Source organism: Camelina sativa, chromosome 13, assembly GCF_000633955.1.
Source record: "Camelina sativa cultivar DH55 chromosome 13, Cs, whole genome shotgun sequence".
Taxonomy (NCBI): Eukaryota; Viridiplantae; Streptophyta; class Magnoliopsida; order Brassicales; family Brassicaceae; genus Camelina; species Camelina sativa.
Window position 1 is genome coordinate 12,758,603 of NC_025697.1, and position 17,988 is coordinate 12,776,590.

The 17,988-nt window shown below is 39.2% G+C and overlaps 5 protein-coding genes across 7 annotated transcripts; 3 read left to right on the top strand and 2 right to left on the bottom strand.

Moving 5' to 3' along the window:
• LOC104736579 (TP53-regulating kinase-like) lies at nucleotides 830-5,728 on the top strand. Its single transcript, XM_019234345.1, has 7 exons — nucleotides 830-894; nucleotides 1,111-1,195; nucleotides 1,279-1,300; nucleotides 1,800-1,891; nucleotides 1,988-2,266; nucleotides 5,169-5,241; nucleotides 5,329-5,728. The coding sequence occupies exons 2-7, from the start codon at nucleotides 1,133-1,135 to the stop codon at nucleotides 5,364-5,366; spliced, it is 567 nt and encodes a 188-aa protein (XP_019089890.1). The 5' UTR covers nucleotides 830-894; nucleotides 1,111-1,132; the 3' UTR covers nucleotides 5,367-5,728.
• On the top strand, nucleotides 5,992-10,635 carry LOC104736577. 3 transcript variants are annotated; one of them, XM_010456583.2, is made up of 5 exons: nucleotides 5,992-6,160; nucleotides 6,468-8,570; nucleotides 8,859-8,979; nucleotides 9,556-9,615; nucleotides 9,722-10,635. In XM_010456583.2, exons 2-5 carry the CDS (start codon nucleotides 6,505-6,507, stop codon nucleotides 10,514-10,516), a joined length of 3,042 nt encoding a protein of 1,013 aa, XP_010454885.1. In that variant the 5' UTR covers nucleotides 5,992-6,160; nucleotides 6,468-6,504; the 3' UTR covers nucleotides 10,517-10,635. The 3 variants fall into 3 exon arrangements, with proteins under 3 accessions (XP_010454885.1, XP_010454886.1, XP_019090580.1); XM_010456584.2 differs by lacking the exons at nucleotides 9,556-9,615; nucleotides 9,722-10,635 and adding an exon at nucleotides 9,124-9,411; XM_019235035.1 differs by lacking the exons at nucleotides 9,556-9,615; nucleotides 9,722-10,635 and adding an exon at nucleotides 9,212-9,411.
• LOC104736580 (dnaJ homolog subfamily B member 1-like) lies at nucleotides 10,665-12,154 on the bottom strand. The gene is made up of 3 exons (XM_010456591.2): nucleotides 11,801-12,154; nucleotides 11,216-11,631; nucleotides 10,665-11,127 (listed from the first exon to the last, which is right to left on the bottom strand). The coding sequence occupies exons 1-3, from the start codon at nucleotides 11,963-11,965 to the stop codon at nucleotides 10,689-10,691; spliced, it is 1,020 nt and encodes a 339-aa protein (XP_010454893.1). The 5' UTR covers nucleotides 11,966-12,154; the 3' UTR covers nucleotides 10,665-10,688.
• On the bottom strand, nucleotides 12,647-14,197 carry LOC104736581 (polyadenylate-binding protein-interacting protein 6-like). Its single transcript, XM_010456592.2, has 3 exons — nucleotides 14,038-14,197; nucleotides 13,118-13,503; nucleotides 12,647-13,021 (listed from the first exon to the last, which is right to left on the bottom strand). Exons 2-3 carry the CDS (start codon nucleotides 13,499-13,501, stop codon nucleotides 12,854-12,856), a joined length of 552 nt encoding a protein of 183 aa, XP_010454894.1. The 5' UTR covers nucleotides 13,502-13,503; nucleotides 14,038-14,197; the 3' UTR covers nucleotides 12,647-12,853.
• LOC104736582 (leucine-rich repeat extensin-like protein 7) lies at nucleotides 15,109-16,727 on the top strand. Its single transcript, XM_010456593.1, has one exon. It carries the CDS (start codon nucleotides 15,182-15,184, stop codon nucleotides 16,478-16,480), a length of 1,299 nt encoding a protein of 432 aa, XP_010454895.1. The 5' UTR covers nucleotides 15,109-15,181; the 3' UTR covers nucleotides 16,481-16,727.

Genomic DNA, 17,988 nt, shown 5'->3' on the forward strand with positions numbered 1-17,988 from the left:
CCCCCCCCCCAAAAAAAATAAATTGACAAATTTGGGGAAAATCAAAAACACATATCGTTCAAAAACTTGAGCCCTAAATCCTCCTCCAGAGACGAACACGGCGGATCTGATGACATAGAAAAAAAAAAGTGAGAAACGTGAAATGTGGTTTTAGATCCGAAGAAGCAAAATAAAGGTTGAGACTTTAACCCAATACTTGGGAAACCCTAATCATTACCTGCTTTTTTTTTTCTTCCCTTTCAAAATCTTATTCTCATGATTCCAGTTTTACCACCACGAACAACAAAACATTCCCCAGAGAGAGAGAGAGAGAGAGATAAAAACTGAATCTGGAAGAGAAACAAGAAGAAGAAGAAGAAAGAAAAACAGAGGTGGATTTGAGAAACTTGTGAAGATGATTCGTTTCGTTACGGTGTCATCTTCTTCATTGTTTCTTTTTTTTTCGATTTGCTGAGAAAGAGAGAGAGAAAAAAAAATGATTAATAATTTTCTCGGCAATTTGCAGGAAAATTTTTACTTTCCTAATTTTAATTTTTTGTTTTCCCTTCTTCTTCGAAAAGACAGCGTCTTTTGTTTCTATTTTTTTTTTTCGGATAATTTAAAAACAAATCGGAGTTTTAACTTTTAAAAACAAAAAAAAAAAAAACATCTGGCATGCAAATTATTAACGTCCGTTTAGATGAGACGTTGACACGTAAATCCAACCGTTGGATTTTACTGAGTGAGGAATCCTAAGCACACGCTAAGGCCCATTATTACACTAAATGGGCCTATTTTATGATACCATTTTGGCCTTACATGTGTGTCGTTTTTTTTTTGGTTGCTGTCACTGAAACAGCTGAAAGTACAGAACTCTCATCCGTCTCCATTCCCAAAATCCAGAAGCTTTTTAGGGTTTCCATTTCCATTCGCATCTTAATCTGCTCCGATTCGTTCGAATTAAACCGTTGTTTTATCTTCTTTTTTTTTTTTTTATCAGGTAAAACTTCAATGCTCGCCGTGATACAACTTGATTGTGTTCTTGTTTCACTCTTATGTGATCGTTGCTTGTGAGGCTCTTATCGTTAGAGCTTTAATCAATTTCTAAAGTTCTCTCTGGTTCTTGCGTAGACAGACGCGTGAGAACTCTGTGATGGACTGTGAGGAAAACGTTGGGAATGAATCTCTTGTTCTGATAAAACAAGGAGCTGAAGCTGTAAGTGTATTATATGGTTGAATCAAAGTGTATACGTTTTGTGAGTGTGGCAAGGCTAAGTCTTTTCATTTTTTTATCTTTAGAGGGTGTTTGAGTCTACATTTGCCGGAAGAAGATCCATAGTGAAAGAACGATTCTCCAAGAAGTACAGACACCCGATTTTGGATGCAAAACTCACACTTAAGCGGTTGAATGCGGTTGGTTTTGTTCTACATCACCCTTATTATTCCTGTTTCATTTGTTTATATCATGAGAGAAAAGAAGAATTCAACTACTGTGTTGTTGACTATAGGAGGCTAGGTGTATGACAAAGGCAAGAAAGCTTGGGGTGTGTACACCAGTACTCTATGCCGTGGATACTCTGCTTCACTCCTTGACACTCGAGTACATTGAGGGCGACTCTGTTAAGGACATTTTCCTTGACTCTGGAGCCAATGAGATTGTTGAGGAACGGTTAGATGATGTTGCTACTCAGATTGGGGCGGCCATTGCGAAGCTCCATGATGGTGGCTTGGCTCACGGTGATTTGACCACATCAAATATGCTAGTCAGAAGTGGAACGAATCAGCTCGTAAGTATTTTGATATGTTCCCTTGATTAGTTNCTGGAAGAAGATCCATCGTGAAAGAACGATTCCCGAAGAAGTACAGACACCCGGTTTTGGATGCAAAACTCACACTTAAGCGGATGAATGCGGTTGGTTTTGTTCTGTATCACCTTATTCTTGTTTCTTTGCTTATATCATGAGAGAAAAGGAGGTTAAGTGTTCGTCTTATATGTTGTTGAATATAGGAGGCTAGGTGTATGACAAAGGCAAGAAAGCTCGGGGTTTGTACTCCAGTACTCTATGCCGTGGATACTCTGCTTCACTCCTTGACACTTGAGTATATTGAGGGCGACTCTGTTAAGGACATTTTCCTTGACTTTGGAGCCAATGGGATTGTTGAGGAACGGTTAGATGATGTTGCTACTCAGATTGGGGCGGCCATTGCGAAGCTCCATGATGGTGGCTTGGCTCACGGTGATTTGACCACATCAAATATGCTAGTCAGAAGTGGAACGAATCAGCTCGTAAGTATTTTGATATGTTCCCTTGATTATGTTAGAAATGGAATCAATAGCTTTGCAGAAAACTGAGGAAAAGTCTTAATTGAAACTAAAACAAACTTGGTTCTTTATAAGAACCTTACAACCAAATACTCCGAAACAGACGCTACTAAAACAGAGTTGAGCTCGTGTCCTACAAACCAGGACTACGACTTATTCAATTGAAACATTCAAACTTAACAGAACAAACTTAAAGACACGTTTTATTCTTCAATTCTTCCCCTAAACTGGAACCTCTCCTTCCAGTTTAATCCTTCTCACAGCAGACTCCCAACTTCTTTCTCAGTTTCTCGAACACATCGAGTTTAACAGCCTTTGTCATGATGTCTGAAACTTGTTCTTGAGTAGAGCAGTAATATAGTTTGATGACCCCTTCATTCACCAATTCACGTAAGAAATGAAACCTTACATGAATGTGTTTGCTCCTCCCGTGAAGCACCGGATTCTTGGACAGTTTTATAGTAGAACTATTATCACAGAACAGAACCGTATTCTCCCCTTGAGCAGCCCCAATTTCTTCAAGGATGTTTCTCAACCACACTGCCTGACACGCTCCATAGGCTGCTGCGACAAATTCAGCTTCAGTGGTGGATAAAGTTACTATAGGTTGTTTCTTTGATGCCCATGAAACAGCTCCTCCTCCAAGCATAAAGACATATCCCGAAGTACTTTTCCGATCATCAACGTCTCCTGCATAATCACTATCCACAAAACCCACAAGTTCTTGCCCCTCTCCACGCTTGTACCGTATACCATAGTGTGTGGTCCCTTGCACATATCGCAGAATCCTCTTTGCAGCTAGCATATGTTGCTCGCTGGGAGCCTCCATGTAACGACTGACCAAATTCACAGAAAAAATTAAATCTGGTCTAGTTGCAGTTAAGTACCTCAGACTACCCACGAGCTGTTTGAAAGTTGTAGGATCAACAGCTTCTCCAACTCCCACTTTTGACAATTTGCTACCTGGCACAATCGGATTTTTCACTGCATTGCAGTTCTCCAACCCATACTTCACCAACAGTTCTTCAGCATATTTTTGTTGACTGATGAAGATACCTCTCTCATCTTGAACAACTTCAACACCCAGGAAATATTTCATCCTTCCTAGATCAGTCATGGAGAACTCCCTCATCATTGATTTCTTGAACGTTTCTAGCATTGAGAGAGAATTTCCTGTATAGATAAGATCATCCACATACACGCTTACTATTAAAATGTTACCTCCTTCCTTCTTCACAAAGAGAGTGTGTTCACAGTAAGCTTTCTCAAACTTTTCTCTTAGGAAGTACCCTTCAATTCGACTGTACCAGGCTCTTGGTGCTTGTTTGAGCCCATACAAAGCCTTCCTTAGCTTGTATATTTTACTGGATTCATCCTCAACTACAAATCCCTTTGGCTGCTCTACATACACCTCTTCATCCAACTCTCCATGTAAAAAGGCACTTTTTACGTCAAGTTGGAATACTACCCAGTTTTTCTCTGCAGCGAAAGCAAGGATGGTTCTGACTGTATCCCATCGAGCAACTGGAGCGAAGACTTCATGAAAATCCACTCCATATTTCTGATGATACCCTTTAACCACCAATCTTGCCTTGAACTTGTCCACCTCTCCTTTCTCATTGAACTTTGTTTTATACACCCATTTGACTCCGATTACTTTAGCTCCGTGAGGCAAATCCATCAGCTCCCAAGTGTTGTTCTCTTCGATAGCTTTGATCTCAGCTTCCATGGCCTTTCTCCAAACTTCTTGCTGTACTGCATCCTCAAAACGATCAGGATCATCAGATGCAATAAACATGGCCAAGATATTCTCACCTTCCTCTGCAATCACGAACCCTGCATTTCCTGTGACATAATCTTTCATCCATACAGGCGCTTCGCGATTTCGTTTGGTTCCAGGAGTAACTACTTGATTGGGACTGGTTTGCTGAGTTTCTGCTGCTACTACGTCTTCTTCTTCATTATTTTCTGGAGAACGTGGTGGCTCAGGTGTTTCATTCTCATTTTCTTCACCAACTGCTTCTTCATTCTCTGTTTCGGTTATCAGCTCATTCCACGCTAACTCACCACTCTGTATCTCGTCATCCCAACTCCAACCTCTGGACTCATCGAAATGAACATCTCGACTGATCACAATCTTCTTTGTCGCAGGATTGTAGAGACGATAGGCTTTTGATTCTTTGCTAACCCCAAACATCACACATTTCACACTTTTCTCGTCGAGTTTTATTCTCCTCTCATACGGTACCAATGGATAAGCAACACACCCGAATATCCTTAGATGCCCCACTGATGGTTTGTGCTGGCTCCACTTCTCCTCCGGTGTGATGTCACCTAAGGCTGCTGATGGACTTCGATTCAAAATGTGGACTGCATATTGGCACCGACATTTCAAGCAGCATACACCTTGTCATATTCATGATGCTTCTGTTTTTTCTCTCTGCTACACCATTTTGTTGTGGTGTGTAAGCAACAGTAAGTTGACGTTTAATCCCACTCTCCTTACAGTAATCGTCAAACACCTTTGAGTTGAATTCACCACCTCTGTCTGTCCTCAAACACACCAACGGCTGTCCCAACTCTCTTTCTGCACTAGCTTTAAATTCTTTGAAGAATTGTAGAGCTTCTGACTTTTCTGACAAGAGATAAGTCCAACATTTTCGGCTATAATCATCAATGAAGTTGTCACATCGACCTTACCTGAAGACAAAGCTGTTGATTTATATGTACTTGAAAGAGCCTTACTCTCAATGCACTCTTCATGCGGGAATGTGGTAAGAGTGATGCATATCATAATTGCTCACTACTATTGATGGGTCTGTTGTTGTTGTTATCTCATATTAGTGTATTTTGTTGTCAACTGTAGATGGATCGTATACTGACAGCGTACAGGAAGTCGTCGAAGCAATGGTCAGCCACGTTTAACAAGCTTGCGCAAGGTTTTATTTAAACCCTCTTCCATGTCCCCTCTTTAAACTAAATCTTTTTTTTCAAAACCTGTAAAAGGTCTTCTTTTAGTTATGCAGTGAGGCAACGAGGGAGAAAGCGGACTATGATTGGATGAGCCAAGATATTTATTTATTGATCTTGTTGATCCTATGGTTAATTGATTGGTACTGAAGCTAGTGAAGGTGATGTTGTTGTTGTTGAAGAACAGAAGGGACCATTGAATGTGAATGTCACAAAAGAGTGTCATGACGCTGCACTAACATCAGATCCAAAATCTCCCTATGTGTGGGTGAATTTTGCTATAGGAAATGGTTTGAGAATGCAGCCAATGTTGGTCACAACAGCTGAAGGAAGAAGGAATAATAAAAACAGAATTGGATTTGAGAAACTTATGATGATGATTCGTTTCGTTACGATGTTGAAATTTTTTACTTTCCTAATTTTAATTTTTGTTTTTCCCCTTTCTTCAAAAAGACAGCGTTTTTGTTTCTGTTTTTTCTCCGATAATTAAAAAAAAAACGGAATATTAAAAACAAAAAATCATCTCGCATACAAATTATTAACGTCCGTTTGATGAGACGTTGACACGTAAATCCAACCGTTGGATTTTACTGAGCGAGGAATCCTAAGTACTCGCTAAGGCCCATTTTTATACCTAATGGGTCTATTATATTAAAGCCCATTTACCATTTTGGCCTTAGATGTGTCGTCGTCGTCCTCTCTAGAAGAAACTCTTTTTTTTTTTTTTTCCTTTTGTTACTGTCACCACCGAAACAGCTGAAATAAAATTAGTATAAGCTCTCCTTATCCGTCTGCATCCCCAAATCCAGAAGCTTTAGGGTTTCCATTTGGCATCTTAATCTGCTCCGATTGATTCGAATTGAACCTGTGTTTTATCTTTCTTATCAGGTAAATTTCTAAGCTCGCCGTGTTTAGTTTTTCCGAGATCCGAATTCGATTCGATTGAGCCTATGTTTGTTTCTTCTTCTTCTTCTTTTGATTTTGGTTGGTGATCATATTGTGTAGTTGAGGTGACGAATCGGTTTCGATAATTGAGTGTTCTTAGGTGATCAGATTATTTTATAAGATTGATTGTTTCACTCTTTTATGTGATCGTTGATTTCATTTGAATTGTTTAGTATTCAGAGAATTTGTAGTTTTCGTGTTTGATTTTTTCTAAAGGGAACCCATATTTGTAATTTTGTTTGTCTTACAGCTATTGAAGTGAATGTTGAATTCAGCTGTGGTTGATCATGTCCAGTAATATGGGAACAGAACATATCTCTACCCATCTAGAGACTTTGAAAACGGATTCAGATACTTTTGGAGAAACGAGTTTGATGGAGATGGAATCAAATGATCCTCTTTCTGTTCAGCATATCTCGGTTTCAGACATGGAACAGGAGCCTGCAGTTTCCACAAGCAGCAACCTTGACTTTCCGAAAGAGGAAACATCTGTCTCTGGTCCTTTGTCATTCCAATTTGATCCAGAGAATGTCTCTTTTCAGTCCTCTTTGTTGCTTGATTCTCAGTCTTTGATGCCTCAGTTACAACCTCCAGTTGCACATACATATTCTGGAGATAGGTCATTGCAGCTGCTAGGGAAGCGGAAATCACCGGCAGAGACTACTCTCGGTGGTTCTGCTTCCGAGAAGTTAGATTCACCAATCAAGCGAGTAGAGCCAGTGCATCACAGACCTTGGCTAGAACAATTTTACTCATCAAGTATACAGCTGGGTCATATGCCATCCGTTACTCTTTCTCCCAAGACGGAACATTCACCAACGCCTACCAAGAAAGCAAGGCAAATGAAACCCGCTCCCGTAAAATCTGGGAAGCAAGTGATGAACAAGAAACAATCAGGCCTGTCGCTAGGGTCGATGAAAACACAGAATGATGGTAACGAGTCTCTGAGGTCTAAAATGAAGGAATCATTAGCAGCTGCCTTGGCTTTGGTTCACCAGCATGAGAAGTCTCCGAAAGAGGAAAAGACTTCAGAAACTGAAGAAGCTACTAATGTTCCAGTAGCTGAAAGTAGTGAGCCTGCCTCAGCCTGTGTTACCGGCGTTCCAGTAGCTGAGGGGATCATACCGGCATCATCCACAAGGGATGAAAGTTCTGGGCTTAACGGCAACAATGGAAGAATCTTGTGGCAAGAGACTTCCAATGACACAAAGATGAATTATGTTAATCAATCTGATGTACAGAAAACTCAATTTGACGAGGTTTTCCCATGTGATGATGTTCGTTTTAGTGATAGTATTTTATCCGGCGATGAACTTTTACGGGGAAATGGCCTCTCATGGGTTTTGGAACCTGTTTCAGATTTTGGTGAGAATGGAACTGGTAGAGGAAAATCGTTGGAGGATCCAGACCTCCTGGCATCTAAAATTGAGTTGGAACTTTTTAAACTATTCGGAGGTGTGAACAAGAAGTACAAAGAGAAGGGAAGGTCTCTCTTATTCAATTTGAAGGATAAGAACAATCCTGAGTTAAGAGAAAGTGTCATGTCCGGAAAAATCTCTCCTGAGAGATTGTGTTCTATGACAGCTGAGGAACTTGCTTCTAAGGAGCTTTCTCAGTGGCGACAAGCAAAAGCAGAAGAGTTGGCTGAGATGGTTGTCCTAAGGGATGCAGACATCGATGTCAGAAATCTGGTGAGGAAAACTCATAAGGGTGAGTTCCAGGTAGAAATTGATCCTGTTGACAGTGGGACAGTGGATGTCTCTGCTGAGATTACCTCACATAGTAAACCTCGAGCCAAAGCGAAATCTGTGAATTCATCTACCAAATCCACTCTAAAGAAAAATGGCTCGAATGATAAGAACTCAAAATCTAACCAAGAAACATCATCCGGTATAACTCTACCCTCAGCGGAGGAGCCTGATCCAATGCAAGGTCTGTCGATGGATGATGAGATGAAGGATGTGGGTTTTCTTGCACCAATTGTATCACTTGATGAATTCATGGAATCCCTGAACTCAGAACCTCCATTTGGCAGTCCACATGAGAATCCTCCTTTAAAGCAAGAGCATGCATCTGAGAAGAGTGACTCAGAAGTTGGATCACATTCAAAATCACCTTCACAATCTCCTAAGCAGTCTCCAAAGGAACCCAATGAGACTGTTTCTTCTAAAACAGAACTCGAAAAGACTAACGTAATGTCCCCAAAACTGGATACCGGTGTCAAACTCGATGCTGATGTCTCTAAACCTGAAAATACACATTTGGTTGATAGCATTAAAGAAGACCGCATATGGGATGGTATTCTGCAGCTTAGTGCCGCTTCAGTTGTCTCAGTCACTGGATTTTTCAAGAGGCAAGTCTCGATTACTTTTAAATTTTATCTCTTGTTTGCTATTTGGATTGGAACATAGTTAAATCAAACCATGATAGAAATGGGATTTTAGTACCAAAGATAAGAATGAAGATGAGTTTAGACTTCAACAGGAAACAGCTCACAAAAGAGCACTTGTAGGATTAGATCACGCTCTGATACTAGTTTGATATGTTGAACAAAAAATGGATTGAGAGAAGGATCTCAGACATAAATGTTGTAGGTATCATTGAATTGAAACATTATCGCTGACTGGATTTACTCGTGCAGTGGTGAAAAAGCAAAGACAAGCGAGTGGCCAACACTGGTGGAGGTAAAGGGTAGAGTGAGACTCAGTGCGTTTGGGAAGTTTGTACAAGAGCTTCCGTTGTCTCGAAGCCGTGTCTTAATGGTATACAAAGTTTATTACTTGCATCATCCTTGTAGTAGCATTTGCATATTAACTTCACTCTTCTTCTTTGTTACTACTGCTAATACGAGCAACAATAGATCCACAAAATCTCATCTCAATATTGCAAGTCGTTTCTTAATGCAGAGAGACACAATCATAGGCTTCCCATTAGCTAAAACATGGAACCCAAAAAAAGCAAAAAGCTCACGGTTGATCTACATCTGTGAAACAGGACCGGGACACTAAAGAGCCCTGATTGACCAGAGAATCAACTGTGGATTGAATCTGAAATTTTTTGTATAAAATCATTAAATTTTGTATGCCAGATTAGTTTTAGATGTATTGTTAAGGTAGTAGGATATAGAATCATCAAATTGTTACCAAGAATCTCTTACAGAGAGAAAGTAACAAGACCACCACAAAACGCCAGAACATAGTCAATAAACGAATTGCAGATCATGTCCCAAAATAGATTCTCTCGAGAAATAGTTCTGCCTTAGAGAGGAAAACGTTTCTTCTTATATCCATTTTTGGTAATCAGTGTAAAACAATTAAGTTGGTACATTAAATTTGCAGGTAATGAACGTGGTGTGTAAGGATGGTATCTCTCAGAGCCAACGTGACAGCCTTTTTGAGGTACTATTAATTTTAATATACTGTACTTGTCATATTCCTTCTTTTACTGCATAAACACTTTAATAGTTCTGCTTTAAAAGTATTAACCTTTTGTCCTTTTATTCAGGTTGCTAAGTCGTACGTTGCTGACCAAAGAGTTGGTTACGCAGAACCAACCTCTGGCGTTGAGCTTTACCTATGTCCGGCACGTGGAGAGACCCTAAATTTGCTGAGCAAAATCATCTCCAAGGACCATCTTGATGAGGTCAAGTGTTCAGACGATATCGGGTTGATCGGCGTTGTTGTGTGGAGGCGTGCAGTTGTCGCGTCTCCTGGCTCACGCCATAAGCCCGGGTTCAAACGTCAGCATTCAGGCACTAAGAGGTCTGTGTTGGCTCCAGAAAACAAAAAGTCTGGTAGTAGTGTGAATATTACGAATCATCCTGTTGTAAAGGTTGCATCCATTGGGAATCGTGGTTTGGTTGGTTGTGATGCTAATGACGAAGAAGACGTGCCACCTGGATTTGGCCCTGTAGGTGTGAAAGACGACGATGATTTGCCAGAATTTAACTTCAGTTCCTCTACTGGACCGGTTGCTTCTTCTCCCCAGCCACCACCTCAGTCTAGGTCCATGGATCAAGTAAGGGAGCTCATTCTCAAGTATGGGAATTCAGCTGGTAGTGGTAGTAAACAACCATGGAATGGTCCTGATGATGACGACGACGATATTCCTGAATGGCAACCACAAGTCTCAGGCCACCAAATTCAATTACCACCACCACCTCCTCCTCCTGACTTGAGTCCTCAATTTCATAGCAGAACCATGGCCCGACCGCCGGCACAACGGCCTGGTGGATGGAGGGCCAATCAAAACGCACCTAGGCAACAACAGTACAGTGCACGCAGGAACAGAGGATTTTGAGCGTTTGTGTAATTTAGTTAGGTGTATCGACTTGTCTATCATCAGTGTTTTTTTCTTTCTTTAGTTTTTAATAGAGTTGTAAACCTTTTGAATAATGGAGTATAAAAGTTTGAATTCAACACAACCAAATATTTTGTACAGATTATTTTCAGACACATCTCATTTTCTTACTTCAACCAGCTAAGACCCCCTTGAGTGCAGATTTCTGCTCTGTTGTCAATCTTGCGGGAAACTGAACATCGAACTTGATCTTGAGATCACCTTTGTTTCTTGGTTCTTTAGCTATTGGCATACCTTCTCCAGGAACAACAAGCTCATACCCTGGACTGACGATTTCCGTGACACTAACGGGTAGATTCCTCCCATCTAGCGTGTCGATATTCACATTAGTTCCTCCTATAGCTTCAGCGAGCGTCACTCTCCGGCTTGTCATGAGATCATTCCCATCTCTCTTGAACAAATCGTGCGGTTTCTCGTCGATAACAAACACCAAATCAGCTGGTAATTGATTCACTTGCTCGTTTCCTTTGTCAGGAAACTTGATCTTTGTCCCTTTCTTCCATCCCGGTTTCACAACAATCGTCAGTATCTCTGTCTCTTGCGCCTGTCTCCTGCACCATCCCAAAAGAAACAACACTAATGAACTAACATTTCTTGAAAACTTAAGAAAGAAACCTAACTCTAATAATAGTAACAAACCCGTTAGCGTCAACGATGGATCTTGAAATCTTCATTTTCCTAGTTGATCCAGAATACAACTCTTCAAGACTACAAGGCAATCTGCTCTCAACGGGTGGAGGTTTCTTAGGCGCAGGAGTGCCTTCACTGTAAGTTCTGAATATATTGTTTTCACTACCGTTGTTTCCTCCACCAAATCCGCCAAACATTCCTCCTCCTCCATCTGATTGAAACCTCGTCGACCTTCCAGGACCACCAGCTGATCCAAAACCAAATGGACTACTTCCAAAGAACTCTGCAAATATATCTTCTGCATTCCTCGGGTTAAAACCTCCTGCTCTTGCATTGTTTCCCGTGCTCCCGGGAGGCGGCATATCGCTTAACCCTTCTTCTCCATATTGATCATATACCGCTCGTTTCTGCGGATCACTTAGAACCTGAAAACGTGGGACGTTTTGATAAGCACAATGCAGCTATATTTTGGGCGTTTTGAGATACATTTTGCTTATAACCCAAGACAACTCTACTCTCATTCATATATTTAAGTCTAGATTATTAGCCAAAGAAATGGATCTAATTAAAGAGATGAAGGAAATAAAGACTTGCCTCATAAGCCTCAGAGATCTGTTTGAACTTGGCTTCAGCTTCGGTTTTGGTGTTAGGGTTTTTGTCAGGATGCCATTTCATAGCCAATCTTCTGTAAGATTTCTTTAGATCATCCTCTGTTGCGTTCCTATTCACTTTCAATATGTTGTAATAATCCAAACCCATCTTTTTATTGAAAAAAAGAACACTAAATCTTCTTCCTCTAACCAAACAAACTCAGAAGAAAAGAATCAGATCTTTCAATAATCACCAAATGTATATATATATATATGATGGAGAGTCGTTGTGCATCTAAATCTAATGAAGATTAAAGTTGAAGAAGCTTTTTGTTGTTCTGTAGAAAGAGGAAAAAACAAAAAAAGATCACCGACTTGGGGGAACTTATTATTTTTTATTTATTTTGGTTCTTTCTATTGAAACGGATTTGATGTTTGATGACCAAAAAAAAAAACAGATTGATGTTTAATTGCTCTAAAATCATATATGACAGCTTTTTCAGGTTCTTTTAAGTTATAACACACAGAAATTTACGGAATCTATTTTCCTCATTTCTCTCCTTTTTGTTAAATGATTAGATGATTTCCTAATTATAGTAACCAGAGAAGGACATAGGGCCTCAAAAGTAGCTTCACATAGGGGTTTAATAGTTCCAAATTGTGTGTTTTTGTTTAACTTGCTCTACCAATTTTGTATATAGCAACATGACAATAGTAGTATGAAATAACAAAGATTTCGATTTGACTAGCACATAATTAACGGATGTTTAAGTCATTATTAGCATTTAAACAAGGGATGTACCATCATTAGTAACATATCATTGATTCGATATTAATACCGACCAGCAAAAATGGCCAAAAGAGCAGAACGCTGATTCATAGCTTTTTCTTAAAACCACAGAAAAAAAAAAACAAATCCCAATTCTCAAACTGAAGAAACTATACATTGTACTCTCTTTTCCCCTAGAAACAAAGTGGGGAGAAATATAGAAAGAGATCTCCTAAGAATATCATCATCCATTTGCAAGAAACTTCACATTTTTAAGGACTCATCAAATCAGGAGGAGGATACATGGGCGTTGTGGATACCCGAGGATGATGACGACGCACTCGCTTCATTCTTTAGTTTCGAAGATGTCGAGGTTGAAGGCTCGGTGATGGTTTCAGGTACATCGCCAATGTCCAATGTGTCAGGGAGGTACTCCTGAGCTTCAGTACTGTAAATCTGTCATTTACAAAAGCTCTGGTTTTGTTAGAAATTATAAAGTTTAAAACCAACAAATCAAAATGAAGGTAAGAGTTAAAGAAATGAATTACGTACCTCGAGCTGGTTTAGCATTTCGATAGTTGCATCAAGATCACAGTTGTTAGCCAAGTAAACATCATTGATAGACTCATGTGAGAGACCAGAGAAAGTGACTAAAAGGAACTCAATATCCATGTCCATCTCCAAATCCTCATCCTTCATCTGATGATTGTAAACCATGTCAGAAGCTTTCTTAGGCATGGAAACTTGAGGACTCGGATAACTTCCCCCCATTCCTTGGACTCCATAACCTTGATGAGGTTGCTGCTGCACTTGATGATGATGGTATGCAGACGGCTTAGCAGCAGCAGCAGCACCAACCAAAGAACCTTCTCTTTTGGAGAGTGGTACATAAGATGCAGCGTATGGATTCAACGTAGATGATCCTCCTGACTTCATTGCTAGAGTAATGATACAACAAAACGAATCAAATCAATCTACACTAGCAATTAATTTCCTAATTGGCCTAATCCAAATCAAAATCAAAAAGAAACATTGACCTAATCTAATGAATCATGAAGCCATAAACAAACAAAATATGAATGAACTCGCTGATAATACAATCAACTAAATCTTAAGACTCTTCGCGACGACGACGGCGACGATACAGATCAAAAATCAAAACTACGCAAACGAACAACGGAACCCTAAGGCATCGATTCTTAGGGCTTTTCACACACACATGGTTGAATCAGGAATCTAAACCATAAACAAAAACGAAATGAAACGAAACGAAACGACGAGAGAGAGAGAGAGAGAGAGATCAAACACGATTCGCGATATCAAATCAACGTAGATCGGAGAAATTAAAAAAACGGATTCGGATATGATCGAAAGAAACGGATTCACAAGAAACAGGAAAACACGGCGAGATCATTGCGATGACGTCAACGATTCGCCGTAAAAAGACCTAAAGAGAGAGAAATCGAACTTACCTGAGAAAAGAAGACGAAGAAGAAGACGATCGTTGAAGAAGACGAGAGATTTGTTGTAGAAGGAGAGATCTAAGAAACGCTAAAAAGGTGGGGGGAGAAGAAGAAGAAGAGAGAAAACGACTCTTTTGATATTTTGTGTGCTTTTTTATCTTATCCTTGACCTGGTTTGTTGTGTGTCCTTATTTTGGGAAAATAAAATCCTTTATGTGCTGACATAACGGTTATAAATTTGGTTTAACAGGATCAAAGAGGATTTTCTTTTTTAATAAAACGCCTCAAACTGTATGATTTGTTAATATAAACATAAACAATGCTAAATAAATAAATTTCAGGTCATGAAATCTACACAATTTATATATATATATCAAAATCGCATATGTTTGTTGGGTTAAAACTTAAAACATATCGTTAAGAGTTGGACCACTACACCACGACCGATATATAATACAACCATAAACTACTCAATTTTTGTTTTAGCGTATAAAAAAAATCTTAGTTCGTTGAGTTTTTTAGCCCATGATCGAGCCATGCATCATGTATGAATCAATGTATCTTATGGTGGTGACTCCTCTTTTGTAAATGATGATCCTCCGATTTGGTTTAGTTGACATTTCGTAATTAGTAATAGTAACTAGTAATTAAACAAACCCCCCTAAGTTTCACTCCTAAAAACTAGCATCATCACATACATTCTGTTTTTTTTTTTCTTAGTTTCCTCAGACGCTAAACTACTGGACAAATTTTCATTTCAGATTTGCTAAGTCAATTCCAAATAAAATATATTAAATCTTAGTTTACAAAAATAGACTGTTTTCCCCCCTAACACTAAACGTGTTATTTGCTTGTTTATTGATAAAAATTGTAAATGATAAAGAGAAAACAGCACACGTTTCAGACAATCTCGGTCAAACCAAATGCTGTAATGGAAAAAAAAAACAATTTAACATAATCTACTAATTACAAGATCTAAAAATAGCAATACATATGTTTTTACTCCACTACCTTTCACTGCTAATCTCTCTCTCTTTCTCTCTTTTTTTACCTATTCAAAACTCAACTAAAACCAAAAATATAATAAAGGAAGAAGAAAAAGAAGAAGACAAAAAGAGTGATTAACGTAACACAAAAACTCCATTAGAGTGTGATGAGGATTTATCAACCGACCTTATTATCACTCACCACCGTCGTCTTACTCTACACCTCCGCAGCCGCTCCCGGTGGATCAAGGCAACTTCTGTACACCCGAGACGACCCTATAACCATACCACCATACCTCATCTTCGAAAACGTACGGCTCGAGAGAGCTTACGTGGCGTTACAAGCGTGGAAACGTACCATGATCTCTGACCCGTGGAACCTAACGGCTAACTGGTTCGGATCACGTGTGTGTGACTACAACGGAGTAGTATGCTCCTCATCTCTCGACGACCCTTCGGTTAAAACTGTCTCCGGCGTCGATCTAAACCATGGTGATATCGCTGGCCACCTTCCTGAAGAGCTTGGCCTCTTAACCGACATTGCTCTGTTTCACGTTAACTCGAACCGGTTCTGTGGTACCCTCCCGGTCGGGTTTTCGCAGTTGAGTCTCCTTTTCGAACTCGATCTTAGCAATAACCGGTTCGCTGGTAAATTCCCGAAAGTTGTAATCGGTTTACCGAAATTAAAGTATCTTGATCTCCGGTACAACGAGTTCGAAGGTGAATTACCCGAATCTCTGTTCGACAAAGACCTCGACGCTCTGTTCTTAAATAGTAACCGGTTCGTAAGTAAAATCCCGGTTAACATGGGAAATTCTCCGGTATCGGTTCTAGTTCTTGCGTCGAACCGGTTTGAAGGATGTATACCGACGAGTTTCGGTAAAATGGGTAAGACTCTGAACGAGATCATTCTTATGGACAACGGTTTACAATCTTGTCTACCTGATGACATGGGGTTCCTTCGAAACGTGACCGTTTTGGATATTAGTTACAACTTGTTGGTAGGAGAGTTGCCTAAGTCGATGGGGGTGATGGAGAATCTCGAGGTGTTGAACGTTGAGCGTAACATGCTCTCTGGTGTAATGCCGGATGAGCTATGCTCGCTTGAGAAGCTAAGAGATTTTAGATACGGGTCTAATTATTTCACCGGAGAACCATCTACGTGTCGTTATCTAGAGAATTATAACTATACTATGAACTGTCTCAAGGATACGAGGGATCAAAGATCGACGATGGAGTGTACAGCGTTCTTGTCGAAACCTGTAGATTGTGACTCTTTCAAGTGTAATCCCGTATCTTCGTGTTTTTCTCCTCCTCCATCTCAGATAGCACCATCTTTGCAGCCATCATTGGCACCGACACCGTCTCAAAATCCACCGCCTCCGGCTAGACCATGTCCACCGATATACTCACCGCCTCCACCACCACCACAAGCTCAACAACCGGCGGCTCAGTTGAGGAACTAACCGATCGATATCTATGTGTGTAGAAACTTAAAAAAGGGCATGTGTTGATGAGAATGAGATTGATTTAGATGTCGAAAGTATAAAAGCCAAGATGAGATATCTCTACGGCGTTTAATATTATAGTGGGAACCGGGATGAGGTTACAAGTGAAGACAACAAGCTGAATATCTTTAGGATCACACCAACTGTAGACGGACTTGTCTATTTTTTTTTTATATAGATTGCATGCATGTGTGTGTTTATTTAAATTGAACTTTAATATAATATTATTTTTGGTCTATGTTTCTTGTTGTTAAGTGTTCTCTTCAGATTCATTAATAAGAACAAGGTTAGCACTTAGCAACCATTTGACGGCACCGATCAAGGTCTGTTTTGCATATGAGCAAAAAATGGAATGTATATATGAGGCGGTTTATAATGCGGTTCATTTTTTTTTTCTTTTTGTTGGTTAAATCACCTTGTAGATTAAATTTAAGGATTACCCTTAAAATAAATGGTTCAAGAATTCAAATGTATTTCACATTTTTTTTAAAAAATTGTCTATTTTGTGTGGGGTGTAGTTGTTTTCTTATAAACTACTAAAACATTTTAGACACGGGCACACGGCTACCTTAACATGGGGAGCAAGAGAGAAAAGCAAATTCATGTTTTTGTGAAGGATTTTGGATTAGTGTATAGGTTCTAGGGTGCTTGATATCTCTATAAGGTTTTTGTGTTTGGATGTTTTTACGCTATGATTGCCAGAGATTTTTGTGCTTTATAGGAAAAACATCGATCTATATCATAATATCAATCAAACTTAGTGTTTGATAGAGCAAAATCGAGAAGTTAAAGCATGTAACGTACAGTATGAGGTTAAATCGATATTTTCCTTGAAAGTGCATATCATAGTTTATTTAGTCCGTTTGTCACAAAAAAAAAAGTTTATTTAGTCCATTTTTTTGTTTTTGGGATGAGATTTGAATCGTGAATAGTTTCCAAAAGGATTTGCCTTTCAAAAAAAAGTTCTGCCCACATCATTTAAGAGATAAGATTTGATGCTTTTGGGTATAATCAGCAATGAGAAATCACAAAATGTCCACAAAAAAGCCTTGCTAAGTCACACCCACCCGTGTCTCCGCTATACTTTTAAAATCACAAAAAAAAAAGTCCAACACGTAAAATATTTTTTCATACATATATACATTTTGTTTTGAAATTTAAACTCTCTAAATGGTGTATGATTGAGAAATTTTGGTAACTTATTTTTCACATTTATGGCATCCAAAAAAATAACGATCTTTAGACATATGGAAAGTTATAATTATTTTGTGACATCTGTATTATTAAATATGATTTTTTTTTAAGATATTTATTTAGCTGTCAACTTATAAAAAAATAAAATAAAATGATTGCTTTCCCCAAAGAACAAAGCTAAATTCGAAGTATCTGGAAACTTTTCATCCCCCCCCCTNACCCCCCCCCCTTTATAAAAAAACTCAAGACTCGTTTTTTATTCTTCCTTCTCT

What these genes read in the sequence shown, in the direction of transcription:
- LOC104736577 (XM_010456583.2), top strand. Translation starts at nt 6,505, where the DNA reads ATGTCCAGTAATATGGGAACAGAACATATCTCTACCCATCTAGAGACT. An exon ending in GTCACTGGATTTTTCAAGAG is followed by an intron (nt 8,571 to 8,858) that starts GCAAGTCTCGAT and finishes TTACTCGTGCAG; the next exon opens with TGGTGAAAAAGCAAAGACAA. An exon ending in CTCGAAGCCGTGTCTTAATG is followed by an intron (nt 8,980 to 9,555) that starts GTATACAAAGTT and finishes TTAAATTTGCAG; the next exon opens with GTAATGAACGTGGTGTGTAA.
- LOC104736582 (XM_010456593.1), top strand. Translation starts at nt 15,182, where the DNA reads ATGAGGATTTATCAACCGACCTTATTATCACTCACCACCGTCGTCTTA.
- LOC104736580 (XM_010456591.2), bottom strand. Translation starts at nt 11,965, where the DNA reads ATGGGTTTGGATTATTACAACATATTGAAAGTGAATAGGAACGCAACA. An exon ending in AGATCTCTGAGGCTTATGAG is followed by an intron (nt 11,632 to 11,800) that starts GCAAGTCTTTAT and finishes CCACGTTTTCAG; the next exon opens with GTTCTAAGTGATCCGCAGAA. An exon ending in TCCATCGTTGACGCTAACGG is followed by an intron (nt 11,128 to 11,215) that starts GTTTGTTACTAT and finishes GGGATGGTGCAG; the next exon opens with GAGACAGGCGCAAGAGACAG.
- LOC104736579 (XM_019234345.1), top strand. Translation starts at nt 1,133, where the DNA reads ATGGACTGTGAGGAAAACGTTGGGAATGAATCTCTTGTTCTGATAAAA. An exon ending in GAAGTGGAACGAATCAGCTC is followed by an intron (nt 2,267 to 5,168) that starts GTAAGTATTTTG and finishes TGTCAACTGTAG; the next exon opens with ATGGATCGTATACTGACAGC. An exon ending in GTTTAACAAGCTTGCGCAAG is followed by an intron (nt 5,242 to 5,328) that starts GTTTTATTTAAA and finishes TTAGTTATGCAG; the next exon opens with TGAGGCAACGAGGGAGAAAG.
- LOC104736581 (XM_010456592.2), bottom strand. Translation starts at nt 13,501, where the DNA reads ATGAAGTCAGGAGGATCATCTACGTTGAATCCATACGCTGCATCTTAT. An exon ending in AAATGCTAAACCAGCTCGAG is followed by an intron (nt 13,022 to 13,117) that starts GTACGTAATTCA and finishes TGTAAATGACAG; the next exon opens with ATTTACAGTACTGAAGCTCA.